Genomic DNA, 19,161 nt, shown 5'->3' with positions numbered 1-19,161 from the left:
CCCACATACACACAGCCACACACACAGGGCCAGACACAGGGCCACACGTGCACAGGGCCACACGCACACACACAGGGCCACACGCACAAACACACAGGGCCACACACACAGGGCCACACACACAGGGCCACACACACACACACAGGGCCACCCGCGCACACACACAGGGCCACCCACACACACACACAGGGCCACCCACACACACACACACACACAGGGCCACCCACACACACACACAGGGCCACCCACACACACACAGGGCCACACACACACAGGGCCCCATACACACACACAGGGCCCCACACACACACACACACACACAGGGCCACACGCGCACACACACAGGGCCACACACACGCAGGGCCCCACACACACACACACACAGGGCCACACGCGCGCACACACACAGGGCCCCGCGCGCCCACACACACACACAGGGCCACCCACACACACACACACACACAGGGCCCCACGCACACACACACACACAGGGCCCCACGCACACACACACAGGGCCACACGCACACACACACGCAGGGCCCCACACACACACACACACAGGGCCCCGCGCGCCCACACACACACACAGGGCCACCCACACACACACACACACAGGGCCCCACGCACACACACACACACAGGGCCCCATACACACACACACACACAGGGCCCCATACACACACACAGGGCCCCCCACACACACACACACACACACACAGGGCCACACGCGCACACACACAGGGCCCCCCCCACACAGGGCCCCACACACACACACACACACACACACACACACACACACACAGGGCCACACGCGCGCGCACACACACACACAGGGCCCCGCGCGCGCGCACACACACACACAGGGCCCCGCGCGCACACACACACAGGGCCACGCGCGCGCGCGCACACACACACAGGGCCACGCGCGCACACACACACAGGGCCAAGCGCACACACAGGGCCACGCGCCCACACACACAGGGCCACACACACACACACACACACACACAGGGCCACACACACACACAGGGCCACACGCACACACACAGGGCCACACGCACACACACAGGGCCACACACACGGCCACACACACACAGGGCCACACACCCACCCACACACACACACAGGGCCACCCACCCACACACACACACAGGGCCACCCACCCACACACACACACAGGGCCACCCACACACACACAGGGCCACACACAGGGCCACACACACACAGGGCCACACACAGGGCCACACACACACAGGGCCACACACAGGGCCACACACACACACACACACACACACACAGGGCCACACACCAACACACACACAGGGCCACACACACACACAGGGCCACACACCAACACACAGGGCCACACACAGGGCCACACACACAGGGACACACACACAGGGCCACACACACAGGGCCACACACACACACACAGGGCCACACACACACACACAGGGCCACACACACACACACAGGGCCACACACACACACACAGGGCCACACACACACACACAGGGCCACACACACACACACAGGGCCACACACACACACACAGGGCCACACACACACACACACAGGGCCACACACACACACACACAGGGCCACACACACACACACACACAGGGCCACACACACACACACAGGGCCACACACACACACACAGGGCCACACACACACACAGGGCCACACACACACACACAGGGCCATCAGTTTTGGTTCTACCCGGGGACCATGGTTGTGCAACACACAAGACAGGTTACACAGCATGTAGTGGATCCTTTGACCCAGCTGTCCAGGAAAGGTCAACTGGAGAAATGACAACAGGCTGTGAGAGAGCTGAACTCTGCCTCATGGAGGGATGGATGGTAGAGTTGTAGGTCGCCATAGATGCCCCTCTGGTCTCTGCTTAGTCATACATTTACAGTCCAGAACATCTCCTTAGCCTAGACCATGCCAGTCACAAACTAGGTCCATTATTTAGAATAAAGACTCAACAAGGAGCCAATCAGAGAGCGTGGATGCTCCGACACCATGTTTGGGCCCGTAAAGCTCTGGTCACAATGTGTGCACTACATAAGGAATAGGGTGCCATTTGGGGCGCAGTGTGATGCTGAGGCTAACCAGAGCAGGGTCACACTGCAGGCTCACAGTCAGCCTCAGTCTGGACTATAGCTAAACACACCGATGACACCAACAGCACAGTCGGGCTCAACCACGCGTACAACTGTCTGTCATGATGAAACCAGAGTTGGGAGTCTGCTGCCAATGTCCGATTTAGTTTCACGTCAAATGTCCGAGCAGGAGGACCCTGAGGATAACGTTGTTGTTATGGCCATCAAAACAGTCAAACGTACCACTGGCAATGGCTGGCAAATGTACCCGAATGAATAGAGGTAGAAATAATATATTCAGTTAAATCAAATCAACAGGCACATACTGTAACTCCTATATATGGCACATACTGTAACTCCTATATATGGCACATACTGTAACTCCTATATATGGCACATACTGTAACTCCTATATATGGCACATACTGTAACTCCTATATATGGCACATACTGTAACTCCTATATATGGCACATACTGTAACTCCTGTATATGGCACATACTGTAACTCCTTTATATATGGACACTGAATTGACACGGACAAGACGGATCTATATTTGACTGTTAGTTGAATCACAGACCAATCCAGATCATAGCCACAGTGAGCACGTTTACACGCACAGGAACCATTCGATTAAACACCTGATTACGGCAGTAGGCAGATTATGCAAGAGTTATGTAAAACACACTTTCCTCTGCTCATCTTTCATCTGCTCATTAAAACACCTGCTTTTCTGAGCGCTCTCTCAAATGAGTAGGACATGCAGACACCTCAATGGGCGTTCCAGCGGATGTATTGGATCTGTGTATTCCTAGTAGGAGACGGGCATAGTGGTCCTAAAGCCTGGGGCACTGTGGCGCCCTCTGCTCACAAACACTGCTGTGTGTCCAACCATGAGTGGACGCCCTGTTTTTGTGGGGACGGGTCAGAGAATGACGTCTGTAGAAATAGATCGGGGCACAGAGAGACATCTCAGCTGTAGCTGAGAAGAAGTGCCGACCGACCAAACCACTGGACACACACACACACACACACACACACACACACACACACACACACACACACACACACACACACACACACACACACACACACACACACACACACACACACACACACACACACACACACACACACACACACACACACACACACACACACACACACACACACACACACACACACACACACACACACACACACACATACACACACACACACACACACACTTTGGAAGTCATTGGAAGCACATGTTATTCCACCATGTCATCAATCAATTTAAAAGCCAATCCTAGCCTGGTGGGTTAACAACTGCAACCACTCAAAGGCCAGCTTGTTGACATGGGCGAACGGACTGAAACAAGCTTATGTAATTACTTGATTGGATGTGTGAAACCACTGGTCTGTAATACTGTTGTATTGGAAAAATTACAATTCCCTAAAGTAGATTTAAATTAATATATCCACAGTCGGCATTCCCCAATTCTCCAGAGCATGACAAAACAACAATGGCACGACTACAATCGACAGCTACAGCAGTTCATAAAGAGACTAGCCATCTAGATCCCCTTAGAAAATGCTTTTCTGAATAACTACGGTCAATGGAAACGCCTCAGTATATTGCTTAGCGATAGACCTAGTTCTTAGAGGATGACGGTAGATTTTGCGGAGACCGAATCTCGTCGACGAGGTTAAGAGACCTATTACGACAGAGATGACAGTAGAGCTCAATTCGTATCCAACTCAATTTCTTCTGCCACTAATAATATCCCTCCATAGAGGTGACTAGCTACCGTGGCTACAGCAGGTTGATTTGCAACAGCAGAGACAGGAGACAAGCTCACTTTCTCCCTCTTTTAGAGACAAGAGGAATGGGGTTTGTTAGTTAGAGCATCTCTCTCTCTCTCCATCTATTTCTCTTGACGACCTTCCTCGTGGAGTGCTCGGCACCAACCGACCTAACGCCCAAAATAGATTCCTTGAACTCACGTCAAAACGAACCCAACGGTCCCTTGCTTGCTCCGGGACTCTTTACTTCCACCTCATTTGCAACCTACATTCCCACAGTGAGAGTCAAGGTGAGGCTCTCACCATCTCTCAAAAACAAAAAGCAGTCTTTCACAGGCCCTCAGATCAAAAGCCGATACAAGTCGACAAGCATAAACAAACCGACTGAGTCATGAGTGTCAATATCCAACACAAGTCAACAATTTAAAAAAAATAATCATGTGGCTGTCGCTGTCCCCTCTGACAGACAAACGATGTCATGTGCTCTCACATGTGTACACAACGAATGAGCAAAGTTGCCTCGCCAATCAGAATGACCCAAACGAGCTGCACGGAGACGACTACTGCCTAGAGGCTTTGCCTGGTCAACCCAGGGTTTCTTTGATGCGAAAGAGAAGAGAGGGGCTCACCTGTCTTTGATGGACATCTGTCTAGCTGACATGGCTTCGGAGAGCTCCATGTCCTCCTGCTCCGACTGGACCAGGCTGTGTGTGTGTCCCAGACCACTGCTGCGGTCCGTGTGCGAGTCCACTCCTCCCAGCTCCTGAGACAGCTGTGTGTGTGGAGCAAGAGGCACGCTCCTTAGTGGCCTTGCTGCTACTGCTGTTCTCAGCGATGACACGCTGGGCTCCGGCAGCTCTGCGCACACACACACACACACAGATTAGGAGAGCTCCTAGCACAATCAATAACCAGCAGGCAGAGCAAAAGCCACATCAAACACACAATCATGTTGACATGAATGCGCACACACACACACACACACACACCAAATCCACACTCACTTATCAAGAAGCTGGAAGCGGCTGATGAAAAGCGGCCACTAAGTGTTAAAAGCCTCAGCCTAGTTTCTCCTCTAGTTGTGTGAACACTAACAGAGAACCTCCCTCTACAGAAGCCACAACGTAACACAGTCGACTAACCAGTAAGTGTTCCTCTCGCTCTTCAGCTAGTTCTCCCTCTGTGGCCCCCTGGACACTACTAGCCCTCCTCTCCCAGTCTTTCTCTCTATGCCTCTCTGCATCTAGCAACTGGCCTCTCCCTCCCTCCCTCCGTCTGTCTGTTTTGACATATTTCTTCTGACTGGTCCGTGCCCTAGCAGACTGGGGGACAAGTCAAACGCTGATGCAGACTGATGAGACAAACCGGGGCGAGCCAGCTAGCGTCTACCCACTGTCAAATAAGGGAAAGCTTGAAGGGAAACCACAGCCAGTGTGTGTGAACATAATTTACAGACAACAGGAAATGTGTTTTTTTAAACGAGAGATCAAGCCTCTGGTACGTGAAGTGTGGTAGTATTAGCTATGTTGACATGTGAGTAGTGTAGATGGATTTACTATACAACAGGAGCATAGAAGTGGGTGCACCAAGACACAGACAGCTAACATGATCTGTCGGATGACTGGAATGGGCAATTCATTCATAAGACTCACACACCAATGATCACTCATATGAGGGAGAGAGAATACATTTGAAGTGGATTTTTTTAAAGTATGAGTGAACAAGAGGCAAAGTGAGAGAAAGTGAAAGAAACAGAAAAGACAACCTTCCTACGGTCAGGCTTGTTCCCCAAGAGGCTTAACTTACCAGTGCTGACGACCTTTGACCCAAGCCTGTCTGGGTCCTGCAGTTCTTGTGATAACGGTCTTAGATAGCCCCTCGGCTCCTGGTGCAGTCTCTGGTCCTGGCTCTCTGATCTCATCAACGAGCGCTGGGGCTCCACACCCTCACCTCTCCTGGCTACACGCTGCACCTCCTCCCACTCCGTCCCCCCAGACCAGGCCGGAGGCTGGGGCAGGGGGGCCTGTCTGACAACTCCCTCTGGAGAGGGCAGCTTCCTCTTCCCTCCTCCCAGACCGTGCTCCTCTTCTTGGGGGAGAACTGTGGTCGTGTCAGCCTGGTGGCTCTGGAGATCCAGAGAGGCCTGGTGGTGGGGGCCGGGCACAGACTTCCAGACAGCACTGAAGGGTTCTGTGATCTGGGTGGGAGGACTGGTGTGCCGGGGGATGGAGCTCTCGTAGTACCCAGGGTTGGGTGCGGCGAGAGCGGCCTCGGCGGGGCTACCCCCGCAATCCCTGGCCAGGTGGATGTCCCCTGCGTGGTCTGTGGAGACCGTGGCCCCAGGTCTGAGAGCTGATGAGGAGAGCTGGTCGAACCTGGCCCCGGCTTGGATCTGTGTGGAGGAAAAAGAGGGAGCGAGACAGAGGGGGAGGAAAGAAAGCGAGATAACAGAGAGAGCGAGTGATCAAAGAGAGCAGGGAGAAAGAGAGGGAAAAAAAACAAGGTCAGCTGGAGAGGGCGAAAGTTCACTCAGCAGAGGCGCTTGTCCACCCAGTAACAGAGGCAGCAAGGCTACCAGACAGACAATGGATCTCTAGATAATCACGCTGACTAATCACAGAGTGACTCATTGCACTTCCTGCCCGTGTGGTTCAAAAGAACTGCAGTCTGGCTAGCCAATCACAGCCCACATCACAAAGCCATGCCCGACCAGTCATGTCGCCCGCCACCCCACCCCCCCTTGACAACCACAAAGCACAATGAGTCCAGGGTCATATTCACTGGTAACCAAAAAGAAGCAGACCGAAACAGGGAGTGACCTAAGATCCACTTGTTTTCGTTTTTGGTTGCAAAACATTTTGCTACAGTCTGCACTAATGAACAGAACCCAGATGCAGCCAACATTCTGAAGGGCAGGATGAGTTCAGCCACCCACTCTCGCTCTCTATTCACAGAATCATGCTCCAAGAATAACGCCGAATCAGTCTTTTCAAGGATGAGGCGATACTGACGCAATCATCCATTCATTTAACATTGATCCAAAAATGTCAACACTAACATTTAAGAGACGAGTTTGTTTTTTTTTTGGGGGGGGGGGGCCTCAAAGCTCTGTCTGAACAAGCTGTACTCGTACCGTGAAACCTTTAAAGGAGTGAACAATGATAATTTCAAATCACTACCGAGTACCGTACTGTGATGGTTTATGAAATCACTACAGAGTACCGTACTGTGATGGTTTATCAAATCACTACCGAGTACCGTACTGTGATGGTTTATCAAATCACTACCGAGTACCGTACTGTGATGGTTTATCAAATCACTACAGAGTACCGTACTGTGATGGTTTATCAAATCACTACCGAGTACCGTACTGTGATGGTTTATCAAATCACTACCGAGTACCGTACTGTGATGGTTTATCAAATCACTACCGAGTACCGTACTGTGATGGTTTATCAAATCACTACCGAGTACCGTACTGTGATGGTTTATCAAATCACTACCGAGTACCGTACTGTGATGGTTTCTTTAAAAAAATATATTTTGATTGAAAACAAACATGGCTTCTTAGCAAGAGATATTTCTCAAGCAAGTATTTTGCTAGGACTGTCGGATTGAGGAGGGGAACGCTGAAAACGAGCTGTTACCGGCAGAGGTTTGGAAGTCTTTCTTGATTGGCCTTAGAACTAATTTGCCGCGCGGTGATGTCACCAGGCAGGCCAAAACTCCATCCCACCAAAACAGGCTGACATTTCAGGTGACCTTTTGAAACAGCATCTTACACATCTGGGGGAATCTGGTTTTTGACTGCGTTGAACCTTAAAGAGTTACTGTGCTTCAACCCTATAATGTATGGCATACTAACCAGTCCAAGAAGTCGTCTCCCACTCTTTCAGTCACAACAACCTTGTTTCCACAGTGACTGGTGGGAGATGAACCCTGCCTGACAAATACCTGCATTCAGTCCATCCCTCCATTCAGAGAATGAAGCAGGGAGCAGACCTTTGTCCTCCTCTCCTCCACCACAGCGGGTTCTTTCATTCCAAAGAGCAGCTCAGTGAAATATTGGGACTGCGGTGCCATTTGGGACTGAGCCATTCCCGTCCTTCGTCCGCACATCACACAACAATGTCTTCGTCACAGGCCAATGAAGAACGAGCAGCAGAAGCCACACGTGCGTATTGAATCTGGCTTTTTTTCAAAAGCTTCTAGGGCATGCGATGCCACTGTACTCCACTTTCAGATGAAGCAGCCCCGGATTAAATCAGAAGAGCATCCCACACTCAAAACGTCTCTCTAATGAAGACGATGTTCTAATTTGGGTCAATGCACCGGAGTGCGGCGGTTTCAAGAACCACATGAAACGGCCTCATGATAGACTGAACTGGGACGCTTGCTGCTTGCCCAGATAATGCTATTGCATGTTCTAGAATTGCGCAACAAAACAACGACAAGAAGCACATGGACGATGCTAAAGTGTTGCCAAGAGCCAAGCGTAACACTAGTTGCAGGTAAACGCAGGGACACTGGTGAGCCAAAATGGCCGCAGTGCCATGGTCGAGCCTTACTTGTGTAATGCCGCACTGGCCCTGAGGGACTTCTACTGGGCCCTCGTCACACAGCTCCTGTTCATCAAAAGTGTCTGTGTCTGAGGGGTCCTGTTCCAGAGATACATACAGTCTCACACACTTAGGAAAAAGGTGTGCGAGTGCAACATTTCTTTGAAACGATATTAAACAGGTTGCCACAAAAAAACAATGGGTTATGTTGAAAGTGGGATAAGAGGGTTGAATCAACTTTAGAACGAGATAAGGAATAGCCATATAAGAAGGGTTATAGTAAATGATTACAACAATGATCACGTCACAGAGATACAGATAGAACCCCTCCTACCGGCACCATTTACTGTAAATAAATACACCTATCTTCCTACCGGCACCATTTACTGTAAATAAATACACCTCTCTACCTACCGGCACCATTTACTGTAAATAAATACACCTCTCTACCTACCGGCACCATTTACTGTAAATAAATACACCTCTCTACCTACCGGCACCATTTACTGTAAATAAATACACCTCTCTACCTACCGGCACCATTTACTGTAAATAAATACACCTCTCTACCTACCGGCACCATTTACTGTAAATAAATACACCTCTCTACCTACCGGCACCATTTACTGTAAATAAATACACCTCTCTACCTACCGGCACCATTTACTGTAAATAAATACACCTCTCTACCTACCGGCACCATTTACTGTAAATAAATACATCTTTCTTCCTACCTGCTCCATGTCTCCCAGGGTTATGGGCTGGGTCTGGTAGCGGGCGTTGGCCCTGCGCCCCCTGGTAGCAGGCTGGGCCAGCCTGTTGAACAGAGCCATCTTCTCTGCCAGGCTGAGGGTGGACAGATCTGGCTCTGCATCCCCATGGCCCTGCTGGGTTTTTGATTGGTTTTACAATTTAAAAAACAATTCAACCACACATGTCGATACAACACATTTAAAATCCTTGAGGATAACACAAAAATAAAAAACTTTCAAAAACACATTTCCATTGTGGTCCTATCATTCACCAAAACATACATGGTGCCGGGCCTGTGTCTCCTCGGGGGGAGAGGAGGTCTGGAGGAGCATGGTGGTGGTGCGCTGCCCCTCTCTCTGGGCCTCCAGGGCATCCTGGACCCGCCGTGCCTCCCTGGCCTGCTCCTTGGCCGCAGCGCTTCGCTGTGAGGACGCCTGCAGACTGGGAGGAGGAACACCCACAGAGGGGGAAACGGGGGGGGAGAAAAACATGAAGGCAGGCCGGAACATGCAGGCCAGAGAGCCAAGCTACACACAGAGACAGGGTGTACAGTCTAGTGCATAGCCCACAGTGTGGACAAATACACTATCATTGTGCTCTGTCAACCGGGCAATACAATCTCTGTGCTACATCTTTTGAGAGGTTGAAATAGATCTTGGATACCATGAATTTGACAACAGTGTAAGATCATAAAGGGTTAAGAAAAGAGAAAATTGCAACAGATTAAACATGCAGGTTGTTCCCGCAAAATACACAAGGGGGCGCCACACATCCAAAGACTACTCCTGACCTGGGGAGAACAAATTTATAGTAACGATTTCCACAAAACCAAAGGTTAATATAACCAAACACAGACTCTGTTTGGACCAAATGTTAGTCCGCTTCCAAAAACAACATTGAAAAACCAACCATGCATTCAACCAATGTAGCTGCTGTTAAATTGTAGCCATGTCCCAGATGTGTTTGTGCAGTCTTACCAACTCTGACCATTTGAGTTGGAAAGACCGCACAAAACAGATTTGGGACCAAGCTAGTGAGATTAGTGCCTGGGCCAGGTCAGGTTGACCCCTAACCTCTAAAACACCATGCACACGCGTGTGCTGACGTGCGTGTACCTGTACGGTGTCACAGTGCAGCCGACTAGTGTGGGGCTCGGTATGCGTGCTAGGGTCGTATCGACAGACACAGTTTGTGACGAGGGAGCCGGGACACTTTACAGGGACAGACAGAGGGGACAGAGACAGAGTCACACGGGGACACAGGTGACAACAGGAAGGGACAGAGGACAGAAGGAGAAGAAAAGATCCAGAAAATTATTTAAAAGGGCAAGGAAAACATACAAATAATGGAATTCCTCTGTGAATGAAGATGGTAGACTTCACAATAAGACAGAGTATAGGGAGTATATTGTATAGTGGATATTTTCTACGGATCAGTGGCAAGCCCTGTGACCTGTTAGCCACTTTCTCCATCCTCCCAGTATTAACCAACTGACTGGAACCAACAGGAAAATCACATATCATGTTCTCAAATCAAAAATACTGACTGTGGCAATCGATCAACAAAATGGCTGCATCCCAAATGGCACCCTTTTCCCTACACAGTGCACTACTTTTGTTTTGACCAGGGCCCATATGGCGCTGATCAAAAGTAGCACACCGTGTCGGGAAAAGGGTGCCATTTGGGACGCATCAAAGGTGGCATATCAAATAGGAGAGTTGGCCAACAGGCTAGGAATGTGAGAACAATCTATTGGAACATATAGTATGTCAGAATTAACATAGCACCTGAAATCACATTACCTGTGACTCAGAGAGCCAACAGTATCACCTCTCAGAACAGAGGGAGTGACACTTAGGTTTGAGGGTTTGACCGGTAACCCATAGCTATCGAGTCTGTTTCCTAATGTGTTGACATCAAAGGTTGAGGTCACATTTGACGGGTTCACGGATTGAGGTTTAAAACAACTAGCCCACACTCCTCTCCAGCTCTTCCACCACACAGGCAGCTGAGAGAGAGGGGAGAGAGAAACGGAGGAACGGAAGGATGAAGGAATAAAGAGATGGAGGGAGAGGGAGGTGTAGTTGGGACTTACGTGGCAGCAACGACCACCTCCTCAGTGGTGACTGGCTGGGTACGGGAGCGGTCCTGGATGCGTCTCAGTCGCCTCTCGATGGCCGCGTTCCGGGACTGGGGTTTGGGGGCACCCCCGTCTGTGCCCCTCTCCAACTCCTGCCGGAGGCCATGCATGGAGACCAAAGTAACGTGTCATAATTTCAACGCAAAGCTCAGACTATCAGTTTTAAGGGAACCCAATAGATACAAATCTATTCCACCATAATTCCAATACAGACTAAAGAAACATGTTCAGTTAACCAGAGCCTCTGGAGATGCCCAAGTACCTCATCAAAAGAGCGGAAGAAATGGTTGTTGCAAGGTTTGTTTTTGTAAATCTTAACGAAGCGTTTGCATAGAGAGTGAAGGTGGACTGTCTTAAAATACGAGGAAAGAGTTAATCATGATGTAGCCCAAGATGTTAGCATGAGACAGATTGAAGAGAAAGCACGTGATCACTGTTCTTGACCTTTGCTGAGAGTGCCTGCAAAGACGGTCTATGTGCTGACAAGATACTAACGTCTCCATTCTAACAAATGGAAATTAAGGTGTGCAAAGGCAGGTGTCACCCGCGTCCACTTATATCAGTACAGTCGTGCAAGCATTACCAAACGTATATTTGATCAAATAGGCCTCACATAGCAAATGAGCAATTAAATGTTATGTTGACCTAACTCAAAACTCTCATTGACCTCCATACAAAAAATCCCCATATATAAAACTTTCCGCTGTATTTGTGTGTGAACATTTTTGGGGCGGGTCAGCTCTCTCACTTCGCCTCTTGTGCCAGTGTGCTCTCTTGCCAACTCCTTGTGGAATTGTCATGCCAACAACAGCGATGGAAATGGCAAGAGCACAAAGGCTTGACCCGCTCTGCTTGAGCAAACTATGACTTCAGTTCAAAAATATGCGGTCTCTGTGTTATTACTATGACTTGGACAGCTATGCACTTCTTGACAGTATATCCCACATGCAAGTTGGCCAAAAGACGACTCTGTATGGAAAAGTAGACCGTTTCAATGCTTATGTAGTTGATTAGTGGCATATTTCTCTCCGTCGGTCTGTGTCGGGCCTAAATCAAGCTCAGAGTCAGCTGCTGCGCTCGCAGCAATGTGTGGAGTAACTGAGTCACAGAGAAGGAACGCTGTGTGTGTGTGTGTGTCTACAAGCTCATGTCCACGCCTTGCTACCCCGACGCAACATAAACACAGGTGAGAGAAAACCCCAAAGCAACATTGTGTTCTTTCGTACCCTGAAGAGAGACCGCTTGGCTGCAACACTCAACTTGGCCCTCTCATCCAACTTCTCTTCATCCGCTAGAGAGCGAGAAGAAACCGACAGACAGAGAGGGAGAGAGAGAGAGAGAGAGAGAGAGAGAGAGAGAGAGAGAGAGAGAGAGAAACAGACAGAGGGGAGGAACCGAGAGAGAAAGATGATAGCAAAAATCCAAAGTGTCAAATGGAGCCAGATTCTGAGAATCTTGAAAACCAATTCCCATAATAAAACAGCTTGCTTGAATCATGAACAAAACAGTGACTTTAAATACCAGTCCAATACCTGCAAATTGAAGTACTACAGGCCAAAGGTTTATAATCATCATCATCTGTAATGTGTATAAAACAAAGACAAGCTAAACCTGCACTGATGCAAGTGACCGCAGTGTGTTTGGGAGGCAGACCGAGCAGCAGAGACTGACATACAGGTGTGATCTGAGAGGGGTACGTCCCAAATGGCACGCTATTCTCTATGTAGTGCAATACTTTTCACCAGAGCCCTAGTCTAAAAGCACTAAACTATATAGGGAATAGGGTACCATTTCAGACACACTGCAGGACAGTATGACATCACCTTGAAAGCATCCCCTTTGACACCGCACTACACTGCTGACTGACTGACTGAGGGTGTGTGTGTGTGTGTGTGTGTGTGTTTATAGGAACCAGATGGATGAATAGTACTCTGCTCAGTAAAACTGTAGCCATGTTATGCTACTGTGAACACCAATAATGACTCTATAAAACTAGTTCAAATGTTTTTATTTTCGACTTAGTAAAAATCAGAAGTGTGCTGACGAGCCTTGCGTCATTAAGCACTTCTCATTAAAGGGAGTCTTTCTAAAATGTTTACAGACCTGCGGAACCTAAACGTATTAACTTGATACGAGGGCACGCACTTTTACTTTTAAAAGCTCAGCTACAAAAAGTCCTTTTCATCTTTTCCCAATGAAGTTCAAAAGGAACTTACCTTCAGTGCTGGGTAGATCTGGGCCCAAACAAGACCTTCAGGAGAAAAGGAAAAACCAGCACTGAAATTCACCAGGACTCACATATTATTCATCCATTATCAAGTGGTATGAAATCGATGGTAAAGGACTGCTACTGTGAGTACAGCTACCAGAGAGGCAGTGGAGCGATTGAGAGCAGACAGAAAGCAGCAGCCACAGGGGTAATGTGATGGGGTAGGTGGTGTTCAGAAATTACACCGGCCGAGTCCCAAATGGCCCCCTATATAATGCACGACCATAGGCCTCTGGTAAAAGTTGTGCACTACATAGGGAGCCATTTGAGACACATGCACAGAAATCAGATTGCAACAGAGAGACTTGTCCTGAGGCTAAGGCATTAGACAGCATTACAGAAATAAGTCTGCGAGAGAGCGAGCGAGCGAGAGCGAGAGCGAGAGAGAACTGCTAGACCTTAAACAGTAAACTAAAGGAGTGATTCATCTGCCCGCATGACATATCCACTGGCAGGATAGACTCAGCATGCAGGCGGCAGACCTTTGGGGTAAAAATCTGTTAACCCACTGTTCCCTGGGCGGCGAAGACATGGGTGTTGATTAAGGCAGCCCTCCACACCTCCCTGATTCAGAGGGGTTGGGTTAAAGGTGGAAGACACTTTTCAGTTTAAGTTGTACAACTGACTCGGTATCCCCCTTTCCATTTCTAATCGCCTGTCTAACTCTGCAGCCCGGCTGAAGAGCGCAGAGCCTCCGCACACTCCACTGGCAGTTGAAACTCACATCCACTACAAGACCATGCATGGTACTTGCCTATGGACCAGAAAGAGGAACGGTCCCTCCCTACCTTCAGGCTACGCTCAAACCCTACACTCCAACCCGAGCCCTCCGTTCTGCCACCGCAGGTCTCTTGGCCCTCCCACCCCTAAAGGAGGGCAAGTTCTCGCTTAGCCCAAGCTTTTCTCTGTCCTGGCACCCCAATGGTGGAACCAGCTTCCCCCTGAAGCAAGGACAGCAAAGTCCCTTCCCATCTTCCCGAAAAACATCTGAAACTGTACCTCTAACGAGCATTTTAAAATAACCCCCCCGCCCGTAAAACAACCACACAATTAAAATGAACACAAGTCTTTCCTGAACTAACATCGCACTTCACTTTTTCACCTACTGATATAGAAGTAGATAAAGTTGAGGAAAAGTGTACCTTTTATGACAGAGATACGTGGTTGTCCCACCTAGCCATCTTAAAAGGAATGCACTAACTAACTAAGTCACACTGGATAGGAGCGTCTGCTAAATCAGGGTTTCCTCTAACTCTGTTCTGGTGTCCACCTGGGAGTCCGTGTCCACCTGGGTGCCCGTGTCCACCTGGGTGTCCACCTGGGTATCCACCTGGGTATCCGTGTCCACCTGGGTGTCCACCTGGGTGCACACCTGGGTGCACGTGTCCACCTGGGTGTCCACCTGGGTGCACGTGTCCACCTGGGTGTCCACCTGGGTGCACGTGTCCACCTGGGTGTCCACCTGGGTGCACGTGTCCACCTGGGTGCACGTGTCCACCTGGGTGTCCACCTGGGTGCACCTTTTGTTTTTTGCCCTGGATAAGCCTGTGTGCCTATGTACATGATATGTGAACACACAAACACGCCGTCGGCTAGTGCGTGATCCACGGTTGATTTAAGAAAAAAAAAACTCATGGTCTAGGGTTGCAAAGCTACCTGTAATTTACCAAAGTTACCAGAATGTTTAGTAATTTTGGTGATTAACAGAAAATCTAATCATACTTGAATGACAAACATTGTATTTATATATTGTATACATTTTTTATATCCATACGTTTCTATTATATAGACCATATAGTTGAAGAGAAACTACCCTAATTAATGAAAAAACAAAACAAATGGCATTATTTTCGCTATTGACTTTTTACAAAACTGCCACCAGTTTGAATACGTGTTGAATAATTGTATATATTTTACTTGTGATAAGGCCACAATTACAGACACCTGCGATTACTTCAGGTTAAGTTTCCAGTGATATACCCTCCCTTTGCAACCCTACTCATGTCAGTCTAAACTAAAACTTCCTTATACGACCCTCTCTATAGTGTTTTCCTAAGGGGAGAAATAAGGACTATATTTGCCATGCATGAAAACACCCACACAGCCTACAGTACATGCGGCCTGAGAGAGAATGCATAGGTTTCTGGATGAGCCTGTGAAGTGTGCTCCTTCACAGCAGACTACTAGCCACTCTCTCTAGTCTTCACCCATGGGAAGCGAGGACTAATTCTGTGTTTGCCATGCGTTTAAAAAAAACAAACAAACACAGTACACACACTGTACCTATCAGACAGCTGTCTCTCAGCCGAGGTGATGGGCTGGGTCCTAAACCTCTCGGAAGTCTTTCTACTCTCTCCGGGGGAGATGTAGAGTCTGGGCCTGCGCCCCCTGTCCCCCCTCCACGGGACATCCGTACTGTCCCGCTGCCCTCGCCAGGGGACCCCCGTACCCCCCGGGTACACCAACTCTACCTCTTCCTCCCTTCGGGGCGCAACGCAGAGAGGAGGAAGGGGCGATGAAGAAAGGAAAGAGAAAAATAGCAAGGTGAGGGAACGAAAGAAAGAGCAGGGAAAGATACGCAGTCATTTAACAGAGGCGAGCTTCCACACAAAATCCCAACCCCTGATTTTCTACATTGGAGGAGCAGAGGGAAGCCATTGGCATGCAAAGATTTGCTTGATTGGCGACTACGTCGTGTTACACACAACACACACCCCATACTGTCCATCAGCTAGTCCTGGCACTCAGCCCAAGAGAAAGCAGCAGTCAACCCCCCGCGAAACGCTCTACTGCTAGCGTTAGTGATCGGATGAGTGTTTCTACTATGCGTTAGTAGAAGAAACCCTGTTCAGAATAATCACACCGATTATTTCAGTCAGGAGGAGGTTGGTGTTAGCTAGGCAAGGCAGGGCAGCGAGCGAGCTCCTGATAGAAGCCAGCAGCAGCTCCTAGCAGAATGGATTGTAGAACAGCACTGTACTACAGAACAGAACCACCTACAGCTTTGTTTTCCTGACGACTGGGGCAGTAGCAGTCGTAGCACCCTCCAGGTAGGAGTGGCGAAGCTTGGCCACAGAGACACGAGCGTCCCTGGTCTCTGGAGGGCTCTGGTCTCCATTACTGATCCCATCCTCACTGGCCCATTGTTGCAGGACTGCTGCCTCTCTGACCCACCCTGGCCCTGGTTCTTGGGTCTTGGGGATGGAGCCTCTAGGGGCCCCAGTGTCCGACGTGGGGCGCCTGGAGGAGACGGGAGCGTCTGTGGTCATGGCTCCTCCCCTGGTCTGGATGTAAATGGCGTCGTCATTCCGCGGTTGTTGGCGCTCCTCTGAGGCTCTGACCTCTGCGGCCAGCAGGCGGGAGACGTGTTCCCCTGTAGGTCTGATTGGTTCAGGGTCTGTGTCCAGTTCCTCCAGTCTCATCCTGGTTCTCCCTCCTCCCATGCACCCTCCTCTGGGCCCTTCCGGCTCAGCCTTCCTCCCGTGTCCTACTCCCTGGCCTTCTCGGGCCCTGCTGTACCCAGCCTGCTCCTCCTCTCTCCTGGGGCCGCTCCCACGCGGGTCCTCTGTGCTCTTCTCCCTGCGTCTGATCTCCGATGGCAGCACAGCTTTCCTGCTCTTCAGTAGTCCCTCCGTCCTCACTTCCTGTCTGCCCTCCCTATGGGCGCCCCTCCTCTCCTCATCCACCTCTCCCTCCATCTCCTCTTCCTCCTCCGGCTGAGGCTGTTGGGGCTGCTGTGCCTTGGGACCGGGGCCGGTGTCCATGGACAGATAGCTGGGGTCATCACTCAGCCCAGAACGGGTGAGCTGAGGCTGGGGGTGAGAGTTGGCTGGCTGTGGGCCTGGAGGGTTGGTGGTGGTGTAGGCTGGAGCCTGGTGGTCATGGTGGTGGGCTGTGGGGAAGGTGGTGGCTCGGGGCTGGGGGTGTCTCCTGTACAGGGGGGCCTCAGCGACACGGTGGCCCAGCTCTGGACTCTGTCCGATTCCCTCCTCCTTGACGAGCCTCTCCCTAACTCTGATTCTTCAGGGAGAGACCGAGAGGGTTAAAAACTTGCTGCAGTTTGTACTGAAACTCAGAGTGCAGCGAGAAAAGAGAAATAATGGTGAAAGCCCAACACATCCCTTTCCTTCCCTCAGCCATAAATCATTGCCTTTCCCCTCTACCCCTCTCCCTTCTCAACCCCTCCTCCTCCTTATGCGTCTCCATTTATTTCTGTCAAAATGTCATCAGTATCACAGATATCCCCAGAGAAAAATAGTCATATGAATGAACTGTAATACCATCTGACCAGTGAGATACTAATGCAAAATGCATGAAGAACTAAATTAAACAGGGAATCAAATTGGCCGCAGTGCACAGTCAGACCACATGCTGAATGGTGGTGGGGGTTGGTTGGTTGGTAACATGCTAGCTAGCAGCCGTTGTCAGGTGTTGGCTAATGCAACGCTAACAGTAGCACTTGTAAGACTTGTATGTGATGGTTGTGGGGTTCTGGGAGTAGTCCCTCCCTCTCCTCTGCCTTCCCTCGTCACCAGTCTCTACTACTCAAGGTCAGGGAGGACTCTTCCACAACAGTCTTCCACAGCTGAGTAGGCCAGTGCCTGGAAATCACAGAACACTTCATTTCTTATTAACTGCCATTTTGCCCTTGCCTATAGACTTAAGAAAGTTAAGCAAAGTTGCTATTGCTTGTATTAGATTGTGTTTTGTGAATCTGGTGGGCAACCCGGGCCTAGCACTGGCTGTGGAAGGTCAGCTCACCGTGTCTGCTTTTCTCCTCATCTTTGAACGACATTCCTTTGTGACTAAATCCAGAAGTCCTAGCTAGAGGTTCAGCTGTTCTTCATTCTGTTAGGCTCACAATTCTAGGCTGATATCGGATGTACTGCAGAGAATCAGACAATACTTTGCTGGCATCACCCTCACTTGTGGCTTTTTTTGTTGTTGTTGAAAGCCGTCTATTCACAATCCATTTGGGATTTGTGGCTGATATTAGGTTTTATCTGGTCAGAAATGGATCGTATATCCGACCATAATAACAAAGTCCTGTCAATTCCATGAATAAGGGTTGACATACACTCCGAATCTATTTCGGACTGCTCTGTCGTACCCACAAAGAGTACTACTGATCTGAGCCCAGTTTCGGGTTGCAAAACGTGCCGGTTTCCCAGGAATCCCGGTTGGAAGATTACTTGAGTTTACAAGGGAATAAGCAAGAAATCAGAGAACCCTCTAACCAAAAGTTATCAGCAACTTAGCAACCCTAGCCAAGATCTAAGGAGATTTAGAGTAAATGTTTTGGGGTGAAATTGGAGCCAACTCGGCAATAATAATAATTGCAGCTCTAATTTCAAGTTCCTCTGACTGTGTGTAGGCCTGAGGGATATAGACTGTACGAGATCTATTTGCTGAGTCAATGCTGGGAAAGGATTGGGGGATGAGCCGTGACTAAAGGGTTCTCTCTCACAGTCTGACTCCCAGCCTCATCCTCCCTTCTCCCTGAGACAGTCTGGCCTAGTCAGTAGAGAAACAAGAGGGAGAG

General features: G+C 49.6%; 1 protein-coding gene across 30 annotated transcripts in view; it reads right to left on the bottom strand.

Moving 5' to 3' along the window:
* Positions 1-19,161, bottom strand: part of LOC139420421 (supervillin-like) — a 138,251-nt gene that overhangs the window by 24,505 nt on the left and 94,585 nt on the right. For 15 of the 30 annotated variants that reach the window (XR_011635515.1, XM_071170503.1, XM_071170504.1 and 12 more), the window contains exons 7-17: positions 16,620-17,639; positions 15,903-16,100; positions 13,567-13,601; positions 12,577-12,641; positions 11,306-11,442; positions 10,326-10,421; positions 9,492-9,651; positions 9,192-9,344; positions 8,467-8,556; positions 5,705-6,290; positions 4,528-4,756 (exon numbers count right to left, since the gene is read on the bottom strand). Coding sequence is in view for 29 of the 30 variants with exons in the window: in XM_071170503.1 (XP_071026604.1) it covers positions 4,528-4,756; positions 5,705-6,290; positions 8,467-8,556; positions 9,192-9,344; positions 9,492-9,651; positions 10,326-10,421; positions 11,306-11,442; positions 12,577-12,641; positions 13,567-13,601; positions 15,903-16,100; positions 16,620-17,639 (2,769 nt within the window). In the remaining variant the exon portion in view is untranslated. The remainder of the gene's footprint in view (positions 1-4,527; positions 4,757-5,704; positions 6,291-8,466; positions 8,557-9,191; positions 9,345-9,491; positions 9,652-10,325; positions 10,422-11,305; positions 11,443-12,576; positions 12,642-13,566; positions 13,602-15,902; positions 16,101-16,619; positions 17,640-19,161) is intronic. The other 15 variants (XM_071170509.1, XM_071170505.1, XM_071170506.1 and 12 more) reach the window with 7 other exon arrangements.

The sequence above is a fragment of the Oncorhynchus clarkii genome, chromosome 11 (assembly GCF_045791955.1).
Source record: "Oncorhynchus clarkii lewisi isolate Uvic-CL-2024 chromosome 11, UVic_Ocla_1.0, whole genome shotgun sequence".
Taxonomy (NCBI): Eukaryota; Metazoa; Chordata; class Actinopteri; order Salmoniformes; family Salmonidae; genus Oncorhynchus; species Oncorhynchus clarkii.
Note: the sequence above shows the minus strand (reverse complement) of the source record. Positions and strands in the feature narration are given on the sequence as shown.